General features: G+C 40.0%; 1 protein-coding gene across 1 annotated transcript in view; it reads right to left on the bottom strand.

The window, feature by feature from the left end:
• Positions 1–15575: 15575 nt before the first annotated feature.
• Positions 15576–20683, bottom strand: part of MACC1 (MET transcriptional regulator MACC1) — a 32886-nt gene continuing 27778 nt past the window's right edge. Inside the window, exon 6 of the mRNA XM_055803761.1 lies at positions 15576–15868. Within this exon, the coding sequence (XP_055659736.1) occupies positions 15653–15868 (216 nt within the window). The 3' untranslated portion in view covers positions 15576–15652. The remainder of the gene's footprint in view (positions 15869–20683) is intronic.

Below are 20683 nucleotides of genomic sequence, written 5' to 3'. Positions count from 1 at the left end.
AATAGCGAGAATAAATAAAGGAACAAATAACCCTTTATTTTAGTTACACTGTAGCTGCAATTAGTCTTTGCTACTATTACTGTATTGACACCTTTCACATTGTTTCATTTGATGTGATGTTTCATTCACTAGAGTAATGAGAAACAACCAGCTGTATGTTATTGTTGATAAGGGTCCTGCTAATAATCATCTTATTAAACTGGACCAACAGAGAATACGTGACAGAAAATTTTCCATCATAATTTCACCATTCCTTAATTACCTTCAGTTTCTTTACTTCCTTTCACATAACTAATGTGTAAAAGCTAATCATAAAGAGTGTAGTGATCATTACTAAAACTATATTTTCTAAGAATGTGCATTCAACCAGTTCACCAATTTTTTCAAATTCTGTTTGTACTAAAGTATCATTTACACTTAATTGTGTGAATAAAAAGGTATTTATCACCTTGGTTTGTGTAATAAATGCATCAATATAAATAAAATATAATGAAAATCCTTGTAAAAATTAAGAAAAAAATTAGAAGTTATAAAAAATATGGGAAAATGGAGTAAATGGATCTTTATGTGAAGAAACACACAGTCAAACAGTAACATGTCAAGGACATAAATATTTGACCCAAGCAGTCTAAAATAAAAAGTTTAAGAGAGTTAACAGCAGTATTCTGAAGATCTGTGGCAATTTTGAAGTTTTAGACCGTTTTTTACTTGCCCCTTCTAAACAAGTTCATGGTATTGTAGTCAGTGTTACCTCCTGTTTAGCATGAAAGAAAGAAAGAAAAGAAAAATAAACTTGTGCACAAGGAAATGTATGGCCCAGTCAACATCATCCTGAACTGAGTAGTTGTTACTGGAATTCTGAATTGTTTTAGATTAATCTGGATCTCCCACCATGATTCTGCCTCCTTGCTATAGGCATCTGTGGTATTCAGGTTCTTAATTATGTATTTTCCATTGTGTGTTTTGGAGGTAGGTGTGAAGATCTTCATACTACAGGAGAGATATCCTGCCCTACTTTGCTCATAGGGCAAAGCAGAATTATGTTTAGAAACAGAGGAATGATGGAGACACTTTTAACATGGCAAAGCTAAAGGGCTGAGGCTGGGCTGAGCTGCTACCGAGACCTTAACAGGAGGTAGCTGGAAGGTTTAACCACCATAGGTGAGGCAGGTGTGCGTTTAGATGTCTTAAAACTTGCACAGTAGTCTCTGAACATAATATGCTAATATTATGAGCTTGTAGCATTTTATACCTGTGTTGCTCAGTTAACACTAGTAAATGGTAAGTTAGCACTCTGAGAGGTGGAATCTGACTCGGTCATTTGACTTAAGTTACTTGTGGGTTTTATTAAAAGAAGGAAAAAGATACTTGACTAAGAGAGTCAAATTCATTGCAGATATGAACAGTGAAAACTCTGTTGAGGTCATTTGGCTTAGTTACAATATAAAATAACACAGCCTCCAGTGCTTAGGAAATTTTTGTTCTCTGTCTAAACAACTTTACACCCCTATTTAGAATAAAGAATATACAAACAGTATGTTCTCTCTTGCTTTCCATTTTAATCAGGCTGGAAAGTCTTACCAGGGCCATATGGCATGTGCACAGTTAGGCATCCCTCAGCTGACTTGAGAATGAACAACTGTTACTGTTATGGTCTGTTATGGTGTAAAATTACAAAGTCCATAAAGAGGTAGGTGATGCTCCTTCCTAAACCAGGATATTAAAATTATGCCAAACTGAACCTGTCTGCAAAATTGGTCTGCATTTCTTAGGGATTTTTCTTTCCTCAAAGGCACCTGAGAGAAGTGTTTCTTCCTTATATTCAGTGTCTGCAAATGCCATCACAGAATGAATTAAACATCTAGAGATGGTGAGCATCTGAGGTATAATCCATCTGTATTGCAAAAGGCTCGGTCTGAGGCCCAGGTGTCAAAAGCGCAACAAGTGGTGTCAATATTTTCTGCTCATACTGGACTTTGTTTCATCCTTCATGAGAACCATACACTATACACTTCAGGCAGGTGAGTAAACACCAGTATTTTTTCATTACCATTTTAAACATATTTTCAGCTAATTTTACAATATTAAAGTAAGGAAAATGGAAAAGATCCCATCACTTTAAGGTTATGATCAGTGAATATTTAGGAAGGAAAAGAGCTCAAAGTGGAACAAATAGAGTTACTGAAAAGTAATTAGTGTGCTTTGCCCTCAGGGGCATTGCTTTTAAATCTTATCTGGTTTACTCTGCTCTTGGCATTTTGCTGCTGACATCAAATGGACACTTTGCAGTTAGTTACCTAGGCTATGTCACAGATGTATGTGTCCCAGAAGAAGCTAACCATATAAAAGCAGCTTAACAAAACCAGCAAGCCATTTATAATGTGTCTCCAAATACCTGCTGGCTTTTGCAATAAAATTCCAATGCAATCATCACAGCTTCCAGAGCTCTGCAAAGCCTACTTCTGGTTTGGATGGCAAAGCAAGTGGCTAGCTTTTTTTGTCACTGATGTAAAATTGAAGCACACTTGCCACAAGACTTTAAAAAATATTTTAAAAGCCGGGGGGGGGGGGGGGGGGGGGGGGGGCGGGGCACTGTGTGCTATATCATTTCTGTATATTTATGACCACTTTGAAAGCCTTGGATCCAAGCTTCATTTAGTATATATTGAAATCACTGATGCTGGGCTTATATACACAGATTATATGCATCTGACCTATAATTACTAGTCATGTGAGTTTGATAAGCAAACTTTTATATCTGTTTCATAAGCAGAAAGTTCAAGAAATGGAAAATTTTGAGGGTATGTTCTGGTATTGAATGAATCAGCCACAGTTTTATGGTACTGTCCTAGGAGGGCTGTAGCTCCTTCCTTAACCTTCCCAATTCAGTATGCTCACTTTGTGTCCTGCAACGCTGAGATGCCCAGTGAAGCATTGCTTCTCCTGTTTTGTTTGGGCAGCTGCTGCTTCAAACCCTGCTAAAGTGGCAGGGTGCTCAGCTGTAAGCAGCCAAGCCAAGGTTTTCCAGTTGAGTGCTTAAGATTTCATGTCACAATACCTGTACCAGCATACATTGTGCCAACCTTAAGAGAAAGAGATTGTTGATCACCCTAACCACTTTTTCTCTTTTCCCTTGTTGCTTTCCCCAAGAAAATGACACTGTACTTATTTTAATTCAGAATGACCAGACACCTCTTGGCCAAGAAACTGATCTAAGGTGGGATTTCACAAGACAGCTTATGTACTCTGGTACTGAAGGTAGCCAGTTCAACTTACTGAATCAGTAGAGAACTAATTTAGGAAAACGAGGGACAGGTTTTCCTTCAGGTTAGTAAATTTCAGATATTTGTCAGAGAATTGCAAAGGAGAGAGAGGGGCCATGCACCTGTGAGCACTGACCCTTTAATGACTCATTTAGCTGGTCAACTGGAAATGTTCTCTTTGAGTTTTAAAGAGTAAAGTTAAACCTATCCAGATCTCTTGAGAGGCATTGAAGAGGAGACTGGCTATTAAATGCAACATGACACAGATGTGCTTTCTGATGAGATCTATGTAATGATCAACTCTCTAACAGTAGGAATTTGGGGCATACAACACCTTGGTAAGATATGACAGCAGACCAGAGTTTTATAAGGGGTATAGAGAGAGATTTCTGATTTATTAAGTCTGTTAAGCACACTGATTTTATTTTTTTTTTTTTATTTGCAGCTCCCTTGTGTAAATAAGTGCAACTGTGTTGCCTGCTTTGGAGTTACATGAATGTGTGCTTTCCTTTGAATTTTATTTTGACTTGCCTTGAATGAAGTGCAGCTTCATGGTAAGTAAATAGCTGGAGGGCATTCCTTACACAACCGAGCAACAAATCTCTGTGCTGGAGCACCCTGGGTCCCTCCAAAGGATCTGTAAAGTGAAAGCACTACTCCATCTGCGTGGGTGAGTTAAAGATCTGGTACCTATCTGAGGGAAGACATTTCTCCCAATAGAAGGTGGTGACCATGAAAACAATTCAACTTGCAGCAAGATAGTGAGATGCACGTTTGGACTCCAGGTCTCCAAGAAGTAGCTCACAGCACTTAGTGAAGCAGACAGTTCTGGAAAGAGGTTGCTTTTGTTGTTCCTGATAACTTATACTGACAGTTATGTGAGCTCTGACACGTGAGTCATGGGAGTAGACAAACTGATAGTGCTTGAAACAAGATAGCTGGGTCAGTCTGAACCCTCACTCAGGAAATACTGACTGTCATATGTTCAACATCACAGGAGGAGCCAGTGTAAGAAATGGGTGGGACAATGACTGGGACTAGAATGCATGAGTTTCTGTTCCTTCCTTTCATGCCAATCACTTGACTTATCCTGTGCAGTGGGTCATGAATATTCATGTGTGTACAGTCCTTGTTTGAGGACAAGCTAGGTCCATGGTACTCAAACTGCTGTTGCAGAATTGGATGGGTAATGGTACTAAAATAACAGTCATGATCAAAGGGACTATGACAGTCGTAACAGTGGATGCCTGTGACCTTTCTGCATAGATGGAAAGCATCTCTGTGCCCTTTACAGTTGAATTCTGTAGTTGCTTCAAGGACATCTTGACAACTGCTTTTTGCTCTGACTTTATGCAATGCCTAGCATAATAGTAGTGATGCTGCCTGTTTCTGGATCAGTTGTTACTACAAATAGAACAGTAATAAATCCCTTTGAATACATTGGTCTAAGTTATCTCCTGACCTTCAGCTGCGTCCTATCAGCATCAGGCTACAAATCTCCACTGTACGGCTTTTTCATTGTTTACACCAATATCCAAGATGTACAAAGAGGTGGAAGGAGGTGTGGATGTAATAGAAGAATAATGAAAGACTAAGACAGGGTTATAGTATTATGTATTGCCTTTAAAGTAGTCTTAATGAGTCTTGATGTTAATGTGACAGTGAAGAAGGAAACAGCAAACCATTATTAAAAGACAAAAAAGGAATAGTAAAAGATAATTTTGAAGGCTGAGATGTTGGATGTCATCACTTTAATGTCTGTAGGTATTTTGTAGGTACTTAAACATTTTTGACTTTCCTATGACCCTCTCTCCTTCATTAATTAAGCTGATTACAAATAGAAGCACAGGCAAGATTATGCAAGCAGATTTTGATTACTGTATTGTGCTTAGATATTATTGATTTTCTTGAGGGTAGTACTAGACACAGAGGAATATTTTCTGGAATTGTATAGGAACCAAATAAGGCTAGAAAAAGGAATTCACACTTTTTTATTATTGCATTCATGCATGGAAACTGTGAGGCATCTTCCACTAAATGAAACAGAGAAAAAAGAAATAACCCCAGAATGATGAAGAGACAGTCTGTTTTTTATTAGTCTGTGACTTGAGACAATGGCTGGCATTAATGTTTATTTCCTTTTAAGTTGTTTTGCAAAATTTTGGTGGGCCATAACTAATAACATCATACAGGAACTCTATAACTAACCTCAGCAATTATTTCTCTGCCTTTTACTCGGTGCTATGCTGGCTTCCTTTTAGTGTTTGTGTAAGCACTTTTGTGCTCATTATAATCTTACTCATGTGCTGACAGTTTTTCAAAAAGTACCGCCCACAAAAATGTTCCTGTGTACTATATACCAAATGCTGTGTCCTTCTGGTGCACAGAAAAGGAGTGGGGATGGGAAGAGAAAGAATTTGGAATTTTAAGTTCCTTTTCTAAAAAAAGAAAAAAAAATGATTTGTGGCATAGGCCATTTAGCACAGGTAAGTATAGGGAAACACTGTGACTTTTGTAGGGTTTTTTTCTCAGCATTTGCAAGACTACAGTCCTAAAAGTGTAATGCTTGATAACATAAAACCAGCAGAATATAGGTGAATGTGGCTATATAACTAAGGTCTTCTAATATGTACAGTGAAAATTATTATTACTGCACATAATGAAGGACAAGAGCATCCTTAACTTATATACATCTTTTAATGAGTCCCTTCGGCCTTAACAAGAAAAAGTTGGAGCTAGCAGCAGTGTTCTAAGTAATAGGTATCCCTGAGGACAAAAATAATTGGACTTGAGGGAAAAAAATGTATGCAAAGCCAGTACCTTTTCTTGAGGCTTGTAGGAGGGCCCGGGTTCAAGATTTCTCATTTAGATTAACTAGCCTGGGATGTTATTTTCCTATATTCAGTGGTATCCATTTTGAAAGAACCAGTCTGCTAGAGAGAACTCATTTGAAATTATATGGTTACAAGAAAGCTGTTCGCTTTGGGCATGATCCAATTATATAGTGAAATATGGAATAATATTTCAATTAATAAAATGTAGTCAAAGTTATCATTGCTGCCCATTCTGGAGATGCATCTGACATTACCTAGAAAAGACTCTTGGATTATTTAAATGTTGTCTTTTCTCAAGACAACCTTGGTGACTGGGTGTCACACAGTCTTGGGTCTTACTTGCATTTGGGTATTACACAGAGAGACAGAGGGATTCCTCTATCAATGTCTTTGTCTGCTAAAGACATTTCACAGCTTTTATTTTTATTGGTCATGTGTACATTGCCAAGGCTGAAATAAAATAATTATAACAGTTAGGATTTCTGCAAAAACATCCTGTCTTAGAGGTCTGCTTGTAAGTGAATAAAAACATCTCCTACATAGCCAATCTTACAGCTCATCACAATTCATGGCCTGCAGTTACAATCCAGGCTGGCTCCTCTCTTCTGAAGGTCCATCCCACACCTGCACATGGTGGGGTATCACCAGCTACTCACATGAGTACACCACCAGTCAGGCAGAGTGTACTTTCTTCATTGTGCAGTGAGATGCGTAGATCCCATGTGCAGAGGATGCCACAGTTTGGTTAGGTGACGGATATGTGTCCATATACACAAGAGGAAAAATGCCTGCTGTATACAGCCTTTAAACGCTTCCTGTGAAGAACCTGTGAGCCTTGCTGCAGCCAAAAGACCAGTATTTCTTAACATACTTTTTCATGATAAGCCAGATAACTATAAAGGCAGCAATACCCAATGGGTAAGACCTGAACTAGCCTTTGGAAGAATCCCAGAGATATCCTTTGAGTGACCTTGAGAAAAAGTTTTTCTAGCCTCACTTTGCTTCTTGTGTTTTTTGGCAGTTTCCATTACTGAAGATCACTGCACAGTAGATCTTCAGCCTCAAACAAGCCATTGATGTAGTACAAATAGATAACAATAATAATCATCCAAGTAATAATAACCTCTCTTTTTACCCCCCTCTCTGTTACCTTCCCCTCCTCTCCAGACATACTTTAGACCAGACAAAAATAAACTGTGAAGAGGGCTTGAAATGTGTTGATTGGCTGTTAATATCTTGTAGTAGTGGGTTTAATTACTGTGTCTTCCACATCCTGTATTTTGTTATATTTTCCTTCTCTGATGAAGTAACGTGACATGAATTTCCACAGGAGTACAATAGTCCCACAGAACCTCCACCAACATTGTTCCTAGACTCTAGTATTCTGAGTTTCTGTGACAGCCGTGCTTATCTTTATGCAATCCAATCTCCAAAGTAAAATCCTGCTTGTTGTAAAAAGTCTTTCAAAAGGGCAAAAGCCACGTGAGGTTACAGGCACTGATGAAAACAGGAGACTGGCCTTAACTAATGTGCTGCTGCTAAATTTCTTGGCTTAATTCATTAAAAGTTGTATAAAATAACAAGAAACCAGAAACCTGTGAGAAGGTGTCTTTTGCTAAGAGTAAAAAAATCATCCTTTGTCTTTGGATTCTGTCTGTTAATGGACAGGACTATTACATCTCTGTGTTTTCTTTTTAATTTTGTCCAGATATATTCTTCTCGCCTGCCTTCAAAGTTATGTGCGGGCAGATTTTTTTGGCTGGGGCAGCCTGTGTCCAGGCTGTTTTCAGCCTCATCAGGGGCCAGATCCTGGAATCTATTCCTGAGCAAAGAGCCAAATGGCGGGCTGGGCTCAGGTGCTGTAGCTCTAAGGGGAGAGCATCGCACACAGCTCACCAGGGGACTAGTGACAGGTAACAGCAGGATTTGTAAAAACCCAGCAAGGACCCACAGGCTGTGAGGTGGTGTTCATGGGGCAGTTGAGAGCTGGAGAGAAGCTCATAGAGGTATTTTATGGGTAGTAGAAACCCTGGAGAGCTGAGGGTGTTGGTGCAGAGGGCTGGAGATCAGAGAAAATGGGAGTCTCAGAAAATACCAGGACCTAGAGTGGTGGGCAAGGGAGGGTGGCTGAGATGTCAGGTGGGGTGGGAATCCACACTGAATGGCTGCCAGACAGGTCAAGGAGAGGACACCTCTGGCCAGAGGGGCGAGAGGTTTGGAAGGGATGAGCAAGCCCGGGAAGGCAGGCTGACAGCATGGGTCACAAAGGGGTCTGTGCAACTGATGTACCGATGTGAAGTCTTAACCAGCACCCATGGTGGGAAATATGCACAAGACAGCTCCTGTGCGAGTCTGCACAGCTCACTGTTGTTGTCCCCATCTCAGCTGCATCATCACATCATGGAGCAATACAGGCCTTTCATAGGCAAGTAAAAAATGAGGAAAGGGCAAGGCCCATTTAGCTTTTCTGCAGTAGTTTGGTACGTTTGATACCTTGACACACAGAATATAGGGACTGCCACTTGTCACCTTGCTGCCTGGAGGCCTCCAGGTAAAGTGATTTATTTGTATGTGTGAAAATGGAGCTTCTGTCCTAAAACTTTTAACAATGCTTGAGGGCATATGGAGCTAACTCAAATTTCCGTTTCTATGAGATAATCCCCTGGCACTAATGACTAAGGTCTGTAATTTATTCAGCAAAATGTCCCAACTCCTTCTTGCTTTGTGACATCTTCTTGCTAGAGCTTCAGGGCTTTCACTTTTTTTTTTTTTTTTTTTTTTTAAGATTGGATAATCCTATTTAACCCTACTGCAAATGGGACCCTAGGGAGAGCTTTTCAGTTACACACAATTAGTTTTATCAGCAGCATTATTAAACCATCCATTAGCTTGTGTTGTTGTTTTTTTTTTAACTCCTTTATTAATAGCAATAGAGCCTTTTGTATGAAGAATAGAGGGTGGTATTATATGAAATAGTTTCAGACTAATAATAGCATTTCCTACTTGCGAGTAGAACTAAGAAATGTGCTTTCTTGTCTGAGATTTCATTTGGTATCTACCACTCCTTCCCCCACTCCCCACCCCTCTTCTCCTTCATGTTTTTCCCTCAGATGCATGAAATAGGACTGTGCTGGATCCTGAAAGAAGAAAGGTCCATGGGCCAGTCCCATCCCTGAGGAGTCTGGCTAGGTTACCATCTCCCTGGTTAAAGTTTAGGATGGTGCTCCCCCATCAGTGACCCCATTGCCAGAAGCAGCCGGCCGAAGGGTCACAGCTCAGCCCAACCAGCTGCTCTTGGCACTAGAGGCCACGGACCAGGAGAGGGGCCATGGCTGTTGCTGAATAAGTTGATGAGCTATTGCCTGGGCTGGAGCAGAAGGGAGGCAGGGTGCTAGAAAGGAGCCTGCTGGGATGCATGGACTGTGCAAGTCCTGAGTTTGTAAGAGTGGTGGGAGAGTCGGGGTGAGAGCAGGCGCCTGCCCGCTCCAGCGCCATAGTCTCCAGGGGCGAGTGTGAGAAACAGAGCGAGTGCAGGACATTTCTCCTTGCTGCATTTTTCAGTATCTGACTCTGAGTTATACAAAGCTGGTGGCTGTACACAAACCACCACATCCACGAGGCACTTTTTTCCATAAATTTGACTAATCGCCTTTCGCACCGATTTATGCTTTTGTCTTGGACAATATCCTGTAACAACACATTCCCCAGTTCCTCACTGTGTGAAAAGGTATTTTTGCTTATTTTTGAACCCATTGCCTGATAACGTCATTGTAGCGAGACATACCAAGCAGTCATTGCTTATTCACTTCCCCCCTGTCACTCCCGATTCCCTTTGTTCTCAGGGTATTGTATTTGACAAGGCTGTATTTTAGATTTTGTTCTGCATTTACCACAAACGTAATGTTTAAAGCTCTGAAGTTGTGGAGTGGAGCTGAATGCACGTCATCTTTGTCTGCTGTCTTGGGACTATTGTGCTGCCATCCTTATTCCTGGCAGGCTAGTTAATTTACATTTTAAAACCTGGGATTTAGAATGGATATGTAAATCGACTTTCCAGTCAGTATAGTAACTCCTGCTATTTAGTTTTAAATTAAAAACCTAATCACAAGTTTAGGATTTAAGATATAGGCTGTATTCCTTGCCAATTGGTACTGAAAGGATCACATATAACAATTTGATTTGAGAAAAATGAAATGAACGTTCAATTAAAACCAATCATCAGCAGTATTATTTCTTCCTACTGAAGGTTCAGAAGCTTGTGTGAGTTTTGACTGACCCTTTCAAACAAAGATTTGCCTTTTCAAACTTACTTTAACGATTCTCTAACCAAAAGAAAAGAGAAAATTCGAGAGCATATTCTTGTGAGGAGGCCTGGCTTCCCCAGCAAGCTCCACAGACAGCCCTCTTCTCAATAGTGAGTTCATTCTGTTTCTGAAAGCAATATAAGCAAATTACTTTTGCTTATGAACATGCTAAAAGGAGTGTACATTCATCTTTTTAACACAGAGAATTTTTAAATGAAGAAAAATGTGCATAAAGGCATTGCTCATTTCCCTGGTATTAACAGAACCACGATCTTTCACCCTGTGGCTATCTTCCTCTTGCCTTTGTCTTATAAAAGCAAAATAAAATCCATGCAAGATTCCAGTGGAAAATACCATTTTCCTTTGTTTATTTTGTTTAAAAATATATACTGTAAGTTTTAAAAAAATAGATTATATATATATACATTGGCAACAAATATAAAATGACACTTTCTGTACTAGAATAATCCTGGGTTATTTGAATAGCTATATCCCATATTGTCTGTAGACATTTATTGGCAGCAGAACTATCAAGAACAATAGTTATCACCCACATTGGACTAACATTTTCTTTACATATCCACAATTGTTCTAGGATTTCTCCCGGGAATTTAATAGTCTGGTTGGTATCTCACACTAACCTGCAGAATACCATTCGCTACATTGTCTTCCTAGGGGGGAAAAAACAATCCAACCCCTTTACTGTCCATTTTATTGTCTTTTCACAGGCAATTTTCATAGCTACAACACAAACAGAACAAAACAGCAAAGCTTTGTATTCCTATTTGGTTCAGCTGTCCATAGCTGAACAAGCTATTAGCTGATGAAAAAGCAGGATCACTGGGTTTAGCTGGGAACATGGTATTGCCATCTGCAGTTCTAAACAATAGGCTTTATTATTTAGTAGGTCATTGTCAGCTGGATCACTTGCTGAGTCCAGAAGTACTTTAGGAGTAAGTCTTCAGAGTCAACTGAACATAGCAAAATAGTTTCTCCTTTGGGGCTGCATAGTGTTTGCTTTTCACACAGCTTAGATTTACAGGAAGAATTTGTGAAAATCAGTCATTTTCACAAACTAAAAGACTTAAGAGGCACTTGCGCACTTCTCCCCATTTTTCTGGCCTCAGTAGGAAGAAGGATGGCTGATGCCTCCTCCCCTTTTTTCCCCTGGATGATTCCACGAAGAATGCCCCTGAACCTGCAGCTTGCTCTTGCAACCAACCTGCTGCCCAGACACCAGCTTGGGAAGTAGCCCTTTACTTATATTTTAAAAGAAACTTCCTCTTCCTCCCCTAAACCTCTGCTTTCCAAAAAAAGCAAGTGAAACTTAAGGGACAGAACATTTCCCCAAACCCAACCAGAGGACTAATGTTATGTGGGGGACTAATTTGCCTTTTCTGTCCTGTCTCAGCTGTTACTAATTCAGAAATACAGCACTGCAGTGTGCCATTAAATGGCAAGGAGCTGAGATGCCCCTGCACTGTAACGCCAGGAATGGTCTGCACCTTCATTGAAAAAGTAGCATTTCTAGCAGGAGCGACAGCTAGATTTTTCTCACCACCGCCCACTGTGGAAGGTGTCTGCCCCACTCAGGTGCAGCCATACCCGAGGGAACCATTTTTCCAGCTCTCACGGGGAGGTGGAATTGTAAAGCAATTAGTGAGCACACAAGGTTTTCATTTTCTCGTTTGCTTAAAAAATGTACCTAATCAGAGGTTAGAAGGATGGTGAAAGGGTGGTTTTTCCTGCCTACACATACAAAGGGAACTAGAACTGGCTGACACAGCTCTTTTCCCCCAGGCTGCACAAAGAAATTGGGAAACCTGGAAACTGAGAGTCATTTAAGGCAAGGACCAGCGGCTGGTATTTTTCCTTGTCTCTTCCCAAGGAGTTGTTAATCTCATCCCACTTCGAAGAAACCCAAGAAGGTATGTGCACAGGCTCATGGGAAAGCTGTTCTCTCTTGACAGGGTGGGAGGAAAGGAGAAAAGGTCAAGAACAGAGTGTGTTTACCTAAACCATGTGCTCCTCACTCAGCTGTGCGTTGCTGCTGAGTGCAGCTGCTTCCACTCTCAGCTGGCATTTTGTGGTTTTGAGCACTAGAGCACTAAATAAAATATGGGGTTTAATACCTTTTTTTAATATATCCAGTGTGGGCTGCTAAAGTAAACAGAATATTGCATGAGTGCACATTTCATTCATATGAGCAGAAGCTTAAAGCAAAAACGGGGAGCGCAATTAGCAACCAAAGCCCAAAGTCAAAAACTCTGGAGTACAGCACAGCTACAGATATAAATTCCCTTGCAAAGAAATACACTTGGAGGATCAATTGCATAATTCTGCAAGCTAAGGAGAACACTGACTCACTAAGTCAATATTTGCTAAATCTACTGGGCCAAATTCAACTCTTATTCAAGATAGAAACAACTTTGCTGTTGTTTCACAGCAATGAAAGGGCCTGGCTATGAGAATAAGAGGCGGCAGCCTCTGTTCCCTGAGCACTCCTCTTCCTGAGCTCCTGACCACTGACCACCTTCTCGGGGTGGATTGTCCTTCAGCCTTGAAGGCTTTGGGTAGCTTGTCCTTCATATTTGGCAGAACAACACAACGAGGAATGGGTGCTTCTGGCAGCTTTCCCCCCCTTTTGACTAGTAGTAATAACAGGAAAATACAATAATTGCTTTCTTTTTCAATAGGACATGTAGTTAACATGTTTACTAAAGGGTAAGAAACTCAAATGTACAAAAAAAGGGTGGAAGCAGAGAGCTGTCTTCAGCAGCAGGAGTAAGCTGAGTCGCTTAGCTGTTACAGCCAAGTTAACAAAAGAGAAAAAAAAGAAAGTAAGTTAAAAAAAAAGTGGCTTAACAGGGCTTTAAGTAAGGAAGCATGGCCTGCTGGGATGCCTGAAGATCAGCTGGTGAGAGAACAAGGTGAAGCTGAAAGATTTGATCCATGGTCTCCTCTGGTATTTCAGCTTTTAGGAAGCAAAAGGAAAAAAAAAAAAAAAGTATTTCCCTGCAGTTTTAAGCAGGGAGATGGTGTGTGACCTGCTTAAAACTGCTGCAAAATCCTGTTCAGGTCTCACAGTCTCTGCTATGAGCAGGATCTAAGGTGAAAGCAGCACAGCAGTCTGGGAAACCTCAGAACCCTGGAAGTATGCAGTGGTACATTGTAAGTATAATTTTAAAGAATTTATTTTAATTTAATGCCTATTTTTAATATTTATAATTTTAATATTTGAACTTATCATTTTAACTTCAAAGAAGCCTATTCTAAAAGGAATCAGTATGCACCTTTTCCTTACCCTGCAGCACAAAAGAGAAAGACAAAAGATACTTTTCCCCCTTTTTTGGAGCCTTCACTGCCTGCAAGGAGGAAGGAACAGCTAGTGTCTGCACTGAAGTACAGATAACAAGGGAATGTTATTTTATACTTTGTCTGCAGCTTTTTTTAAACCTGCACAAGGCAAGATATAAAATAGGTGCTAGCAGCTGACACAACTGGGACCTCTGATAATCGGACTCCTTTGTTTCCACCTTTCCTTGATCAGCAAAAACAGTTACTGTTCTGTGGGCTGAATTACTCATTCTGTTGCAAATCAGGAGGAAGTCCACTGGAGCCAGATGACTTGCACACATGCTAATTCAGTCATCCCCTGATACTAAAAAGTCTTTTGGTGAGGGAGCTTTCTTATTACCAGAGCAAGTGCTCTTTTCTCAGCATCCTTCCTGAGCTATGCATGCTTTGGGAAAGCTTAATGAAAATAGAAAAGAAAGCAGGTTAGAGGAAAGGGGAGGGAAAGAAAAATGTGTAAATGCACTGTTTTGTTTTAAACCTCCTTCTTAGTAGAGATCAGCTAAGACAACAGTGGAAGCACAGATTCTGGACTGAAATGCTACTACTTTATAGTACTCCTGAAAGAATTTGGCTTTGTCTTCTCAACTGCAAGTGATGGCAGAAGCCAATTTTCTTTTCAGCTGGGTGTCATGAGTATTTGCTGATGTTTCTGAATGAATGTTGATCAAAGGTGCTCAAAATGGCTTTAAGCTTTTAGATATACCACTTAAACTAAAAATATATTTAACAACTTATGTTAAAAAGGTATTTAAAGTTGGTTAGCCTGTAGCTATTTATTCAGCCTGTATTTTCTATTTATAATAAGCTACTCAGTAACTGAAAGATTTTTATTGATAGCACCTAAGTGGGGTTCTTTTTAGAACATATGACTAATGATAATTCATTGCTCCATAAATAAATGAATCTAAAAAGCAGCCCACTGTTACCTTTCTTCAGGAAAATAATTAGGCCATCACCAATATTCTTCAGTAAGGTAGAAGAAAATGATCAACAGAAGCAGGTGTGAGCTGCCTACAGCCCTACCTACAAAGTCACTCTTCCCTGTTTACCTCTTTAGTAAGAACAGAGTAGGAATAAGCAAATGATCAGAGGGATGGACAGTGTACACCAAGAAGGCTTCCTGAATGTTCCTGAATTTCCACTCAGCAGAATTTAGGCATATTTGCTGGAATTTAAACAAAACAAAACCAAAACAACAACAACAAAAACAAACAAACAAAACAAAAATAAAGACTCAAACCCTGTTAGGTTCTATCAACACACCAAACAAAATCAATCACCTTTAACCATTGCCTGTCTCTGTTCCAGTTTTCAAAAAACACACCAGAAGCTGTTTTGGAATGACTGAGTAGCACACACCTATTTTTCCAGGTGCAAATGCCTGTTTAATTCCTGTTTTGTGAGTTTTGTCCCAGCAGAGGATGAAAGAATCCTAAAGTTTTTTTCCTAGGCTAACCTGCACCTGTTGACTTAGAGTGGAAGTTTTTGGGCACCAATTGCAATAATGTATTAAATATTTAGATTTTAATACCTCACTGAAAACAATGTAAACCTATGTTTAAGAGGCTGAACTCAAACATGCATAGCTGTGTTTTTTTAAAACTTATCTCCACCTCGAAGTCAGTGCAATCATAAATTGTTAATTTTAGAAACGACCTTATAAGATTTAAGTCATTTTTGTTGATGTCACTAGTTTAATCCCCCATTCTTTTCTTATTTACTCAGTAGCCATTAACAAGCTCTGACCATCTGTGGCTGAGAACCATGAGGCTAGAACCAGCATCAACTCAGGTAAAGCAAACTGCATTTTGTCATGCTCTACAAGCATTACTGAAGCACAAATATCAGCATTACAGTTACCCAAGAGATTTTCTGAAAAAAATATATTGGTAGTCTATTCTTCTTCCTCCATTCTGGAGAAAGCACTTGCCCTTAACACCTCCATGCAGTTCACAAGAATCAATGTTCCAGTTAACTCTCGCCAATGTTTTGTTACTGGGTTTTTCATTTTATCCAAGGCTGATTGCAGGTCTTGTAAGACATCCCTGTAACTGTCTCCATAATGGGCAGCCCATGTGTACAGAAAGTCATATGCAGGTTTCCACATCATCTGAAAATAAGGGGAAAAAATGAAAAGATTTAGATGTAGAAATCTCATTATCAAGCAAAAAAACAGCAAATTCCTTCCAATGGTAGAAAAGCCATAGGGAAAAAAAAAAAAAAAGTGTTTGATCCCTAGCTGCACTGAAATGCTTTATTATAAAAGGCATGCTGATATAAAAACTCCAGTAACCTTATGTAATTCATTTATATGAAACTCAAATTCTTAGAAGGATAAATAATGGAAAGATAAATCATCCACTCAGATGATTATCACCAGGTTGAAATATATCCCTGTCTGAAAGTATAATTCAAGAAACGGGTGCAGAAGGAAAACACTTTTCCCCCTTGGTCATTTTTGCAATGCATATACCCAGCTGCAGTTTCCCTATTTGGAGCTTGGCTGTGCTTTTGATGCTTCCTTTTGCCTTGTTAATCAACATCCTACTGTCCTTCTACTTAGCCTGGAACTTTTAGACATGTGCTTTACCTTTACAAAAATGCTTTTTAGTAACAGCAGCAGGAAGTTGGGTCAAACACCAACCAGAACTTAATCTGGCTGTTGTATAAAACACAATAAAAAAAAAACTTTCTATAAATACATTAGCAACAAAAGGAGGGCTAAGGAGGATCTTTATCCTTTATTGGATGTGAGGGGAAACAGTGACAAAGGGTGAGGAAAAGGCTGAGGTATTTAGTGCCTCCTTTGCCTCAGTCTTTAATAGCAAGACCAGGTGTTCTCTAAGTAGCCAGCCCCTGAGCTGGAAGACAGGGAAGGGGAGCAGAATGAAGCCCCCATAATCCAAGAGGAAAATGGTCAGCGACCTGCTACACCCTTAGACACACACAAGCTTATGGGGCCAAATGGGATCCACCCGAGTGTACTGATGGAGCTGGCAGAAGTGCTCACTGAGCTACTGTCCATCATTTATCAGCAGTCCTGGCTAACTGGGGAGATCACAGCTGACCAGATGTTAGCCAATGTGATGCCCACCTACAAGAAGAGCTGAAATGAGTATATGGGAAACTGCAGGCCTGAACTCGGTGCCAGGGAAGGTTATGGAGTACATCATCTTGAGTCTTATCACATGACATGTACAGGACAACCAGGTGATCAGGCCCAGTCAGCAGGGGTTTACAAAAGACAGGTCCTGTTTGACTAACCTGATTTCTTTCTATGACAAGGTGACCCACTTAGTGGATGAGGGAAAGGCTGTGGATGTTTTCTTCCTAGACTGTAGTAAAGCTTTTGACACCATTTCCTACAGGATTCTCCTGGAGAAACGGGCTGCTCAGGGCTTGGACAGGTGTACTCTACACTGAGTTAAAAGCTGGGTGGGTGGCCGAGCCCAGAGAATGGTGGTGAATGGAGCTCAACCCAGCTGGCAGCCGGTCACAAGTGGTGTTCCCCAGGGCTCAGCACTGGGGCCAGTCCGGTTTAATGTCTTTATCAATGATCTGGACAAGGGGATCGAGCGCACCCTCAGTCAGTTTGCAGGTGACACCAAGCTGGGCGGTAGAGCTGATCTGCTGGAGGGCAGGAAGGCTCTGCAGAGGGGTCTGGGCAGGCTGGGCTGATGGCTGAGGCCACTGTGTGAGGTTCAACAAGGCTGAGTGTGGGTCCTGCACTTCGGTCACACCAGCCCCACGCTGCACTACAGGCTTGGGCAGGAGTGGTTTCTTATTAACCAGGGAGGTTTAGATTGTATATTAGGAAAAATTTCTTCACTGGAAGGGCTGTCAAGCACTGGAACAGGGTGCCCAGGGAAGTGTTGGAGTCACCATCCCTGGAGGTATTTAAAAGACGTGTAGGTGTGGCACTTGGAGACATGGTTTAGTGGTGGACTTGGCAGTCCTGGGTTAATAGCTGATTTCAATGATCTTATAGGTTTTTTCTGACCTAAATGATTTTGTGATTCTAAAATGATGTATCTATAAAATCTCTGTTCAAAATAAAAAAAGAAAAGGAAAAAAATCACTCTATAACCAGGAGAGACAAAAGCTTTTATAATGAAATTTTTTAAATCAGGACATGTAACTTTAAAAGTGTCCTGCAAGAAACAAAGGAAATTAAAAGATAGGTTACCAGTGCTCCTTAGTTCAAACTTCAGTATGTTTATTTTATGCCAAACAAATATGGAGCAGATTCTTAGCAGGTGTAGTTTGTTATTAGTCTAGTGACGTTAATTAAGCTATGACAGCATGATTCAGATACCAAGGGGACTTACATCTTTCAAAGTGCTGATGTCCAGAGTAAGTTTGCTCAGTTTACAAACAAGAAGATTGTTTTCCCAGCTGCTGCTTTTCCAAAATTAACATGGGCTATCCACTTTCTAGTTTCCCACTCCTCGTTGGCAATGAAGAGTTTGCAAACAGCAATTGAGTTAGAAATTGTAGGAATGATCCACAAAGAAACTCATCACCTTCCTAAAAGGTTCTGGCATTTGCTGTTTTAACAGAAACACACTTATGTATAGCAATAAAAGCATACAGACTGATGCGTGCATAAAGTTATATCACATATATACAGACAGACAGAGAAGTGATTAGGAAGTCCAGATTCTCTTTTAATGGAAAGGCAGTTTTCCTGGTTCTGAAGGATAATTGATTTCCTCAATATAATCCTATTAATTTACAAATAATACACAACATGAAGCTTGATTTAAGCTTAATTTACTTGAACCCTTGAAGACTTGAGTAACAGGAATATTTCTTTGCTCGTAGTTCTGAGATTTTCTCCACATTTGGGCTAAGAACTCTCCATTTAACCCAAGACTGATTCTGTCATAGTTTCTGTAAACATTTCCTTCAACTTCTGCTGCCTTTCTCCCCATCCCCGAATAGAAAAAGCCATCAAAATCATATCCCCAGAAGCATGTCTCACAGTCTGATTAGTCTGGCTTCTGCCTTCAGTATAAGCCATAAAAAAGTCCCTATGCTTTCAGTGAAGTTTCTCATTTTAGATCTACAAAAGGGAAGGGTATCATCATTTACCCAAAACGAATGGTGCCTGCTTCTCGCTTTAAGCGAGTCTATCTTAAGTCATAGTCATAAGATTACAAAAAGAGGAAAGAAAAGTAATTTGGTGGTAGGTGGGAAGAAGGAAAGTAATGAATTCTTTCCTTTTATTATACAGGCTTTCTTGAAAAGGAAAGTGTTATTGTACTACTGTAAATACTAGATATTACAACATATTTTAATGAACTAAAGCAGCTCACTACTGTTTGTATTTATGCTGAGACCAGAAAGTTTCTGTATTCCTATTTTTAGCTTGATAACCAAGGTAGCCAACAAGTTTGGGTTTCCCAATACTCTGCTGCTGGCTATGCCTTTTCTCTGCCTCCTGCTTCCTTTTCTTATGTTCCAGTTAGACCAGGATATTTGAAGAATCAGGGTACAGCCTTCTGTCTTCACTAGAACGTGAATAGACAGTGAGCAGAAAAAGGTGCTGTGCTTTGACTTATGCTGAAGGTCAGGCTGACCCACTGCAATCAGACAATTGGATGAAATACGCCTAAAACACAAACTCTGTTTTCTTCTACTCTGTCACAACTGATTTTTTCGTGAGACAAAAGAAAAGGGGGGGGGGGGGGAATCAAAAGCTTTATAACCTGGTCATCAGTGATGCACGATTCACTCAGCAATAATCCACTTACCACACTGAACTAACAGTGCAAAACAGGTTTCTAAGGCAGGTCCTTTCCCACATCCACATACTCTAATGCAATGGGTGAACTGAATTGCATTTGACATTCCTGAATTCTATCAAAGCGGATTCTCAGGCAAAATACTAATTCACTGCAGCATCCTGGGCAAGTATCACCTCAGGCTGCGTGAGTTTTCCTTCTGCTCCCACTGCCTCTGCTGAGTAGGTAATAATAATACCTATATCCTCTGTAAAGTGCTTTGGAATTTACTGATAAAAAGCACTTCAGAACTCCAGGCACCAATTCTATGTACCTCAGGTTGCCTCTGTGATCATCTGAGAGAAGATTTCTCCCACTAAGTAAAATATTAAATTTAAAAATAGAAACATGTTTCAACCAATCAGCTCTCTCGATGGTAGAACAGTCCTTGATGGGTAGTGAATTGATTAATGTTTTCAGATAATCCTCAATAATTAGTCAAAACTTACTACTCCCCCACCTTTGCTTGGTTTTCTGTTTTCACGCTAACTACTATTAATAAGAAAGTTTTTCCATTAGAAAAATCCAGGCTGGGATAAGATGGTTTCAATCAGGGGGGTTTTATACCTGCTAAGTAAATGTGATTACGAGCAATTATTCTGAAATTAGTCAGACTAATGCCAAACTTGTAACAGTGCTGGGGGCATCTCCACACAGGTATGAATTTAAACTGCATTAGCTACGTTTGTTCTGCATCCCTGCTGAACAACGTACACAAAACTTTATAAGCAGAATATTGCTTTCTGTGTGTAGAGGTTCAATTCACCAGAGCACTGAGAAGTTCAGAGCTCAGAAGAAAGCACTGAAATTCAGTAGAAAGTACTGAAATTTAAGGTTAGAGTCACAGGACACTGGGGATGCTGAGCGTTCACATGAGATACCAGTGCTAGAAACCTACTGTGCTTTGAACTCACACCTGTGTGGACCAATGCTATTACAAAGCTCACGTGAAACCAATAAATTCCCCATGGGCCCATTCTAAGCTTTGAGAAATTACATAAAAATACAGCAAAATTCCAAACTTTGATTGCTCATTGAATGTTCTTTTAAAAAAGCAAAATATACTCTATTATTGGCTCTTTTATGATGAATTTGACTGTACTATCTTTTGGCAACAGATGCTGTCACTGAAAGGCAGA

This window comes from Falco peregrinus, chromosome 5 (genome assembly GCF_023634155.1).
Source record: "Falco peregrinus isolate bFalPer1 chromosome 5, bFalPer1.pri, whole genome shotgun sequence".
NCBI classification, from domain to species: Eukaryota; Metazoa; Chordata; class Aves; order Falconiformes; family Falconidae; genus Falco; species Falco peregrinus.
This window is presented reverse-complemented; position numbering and strand designations above follow the sequence as displayed.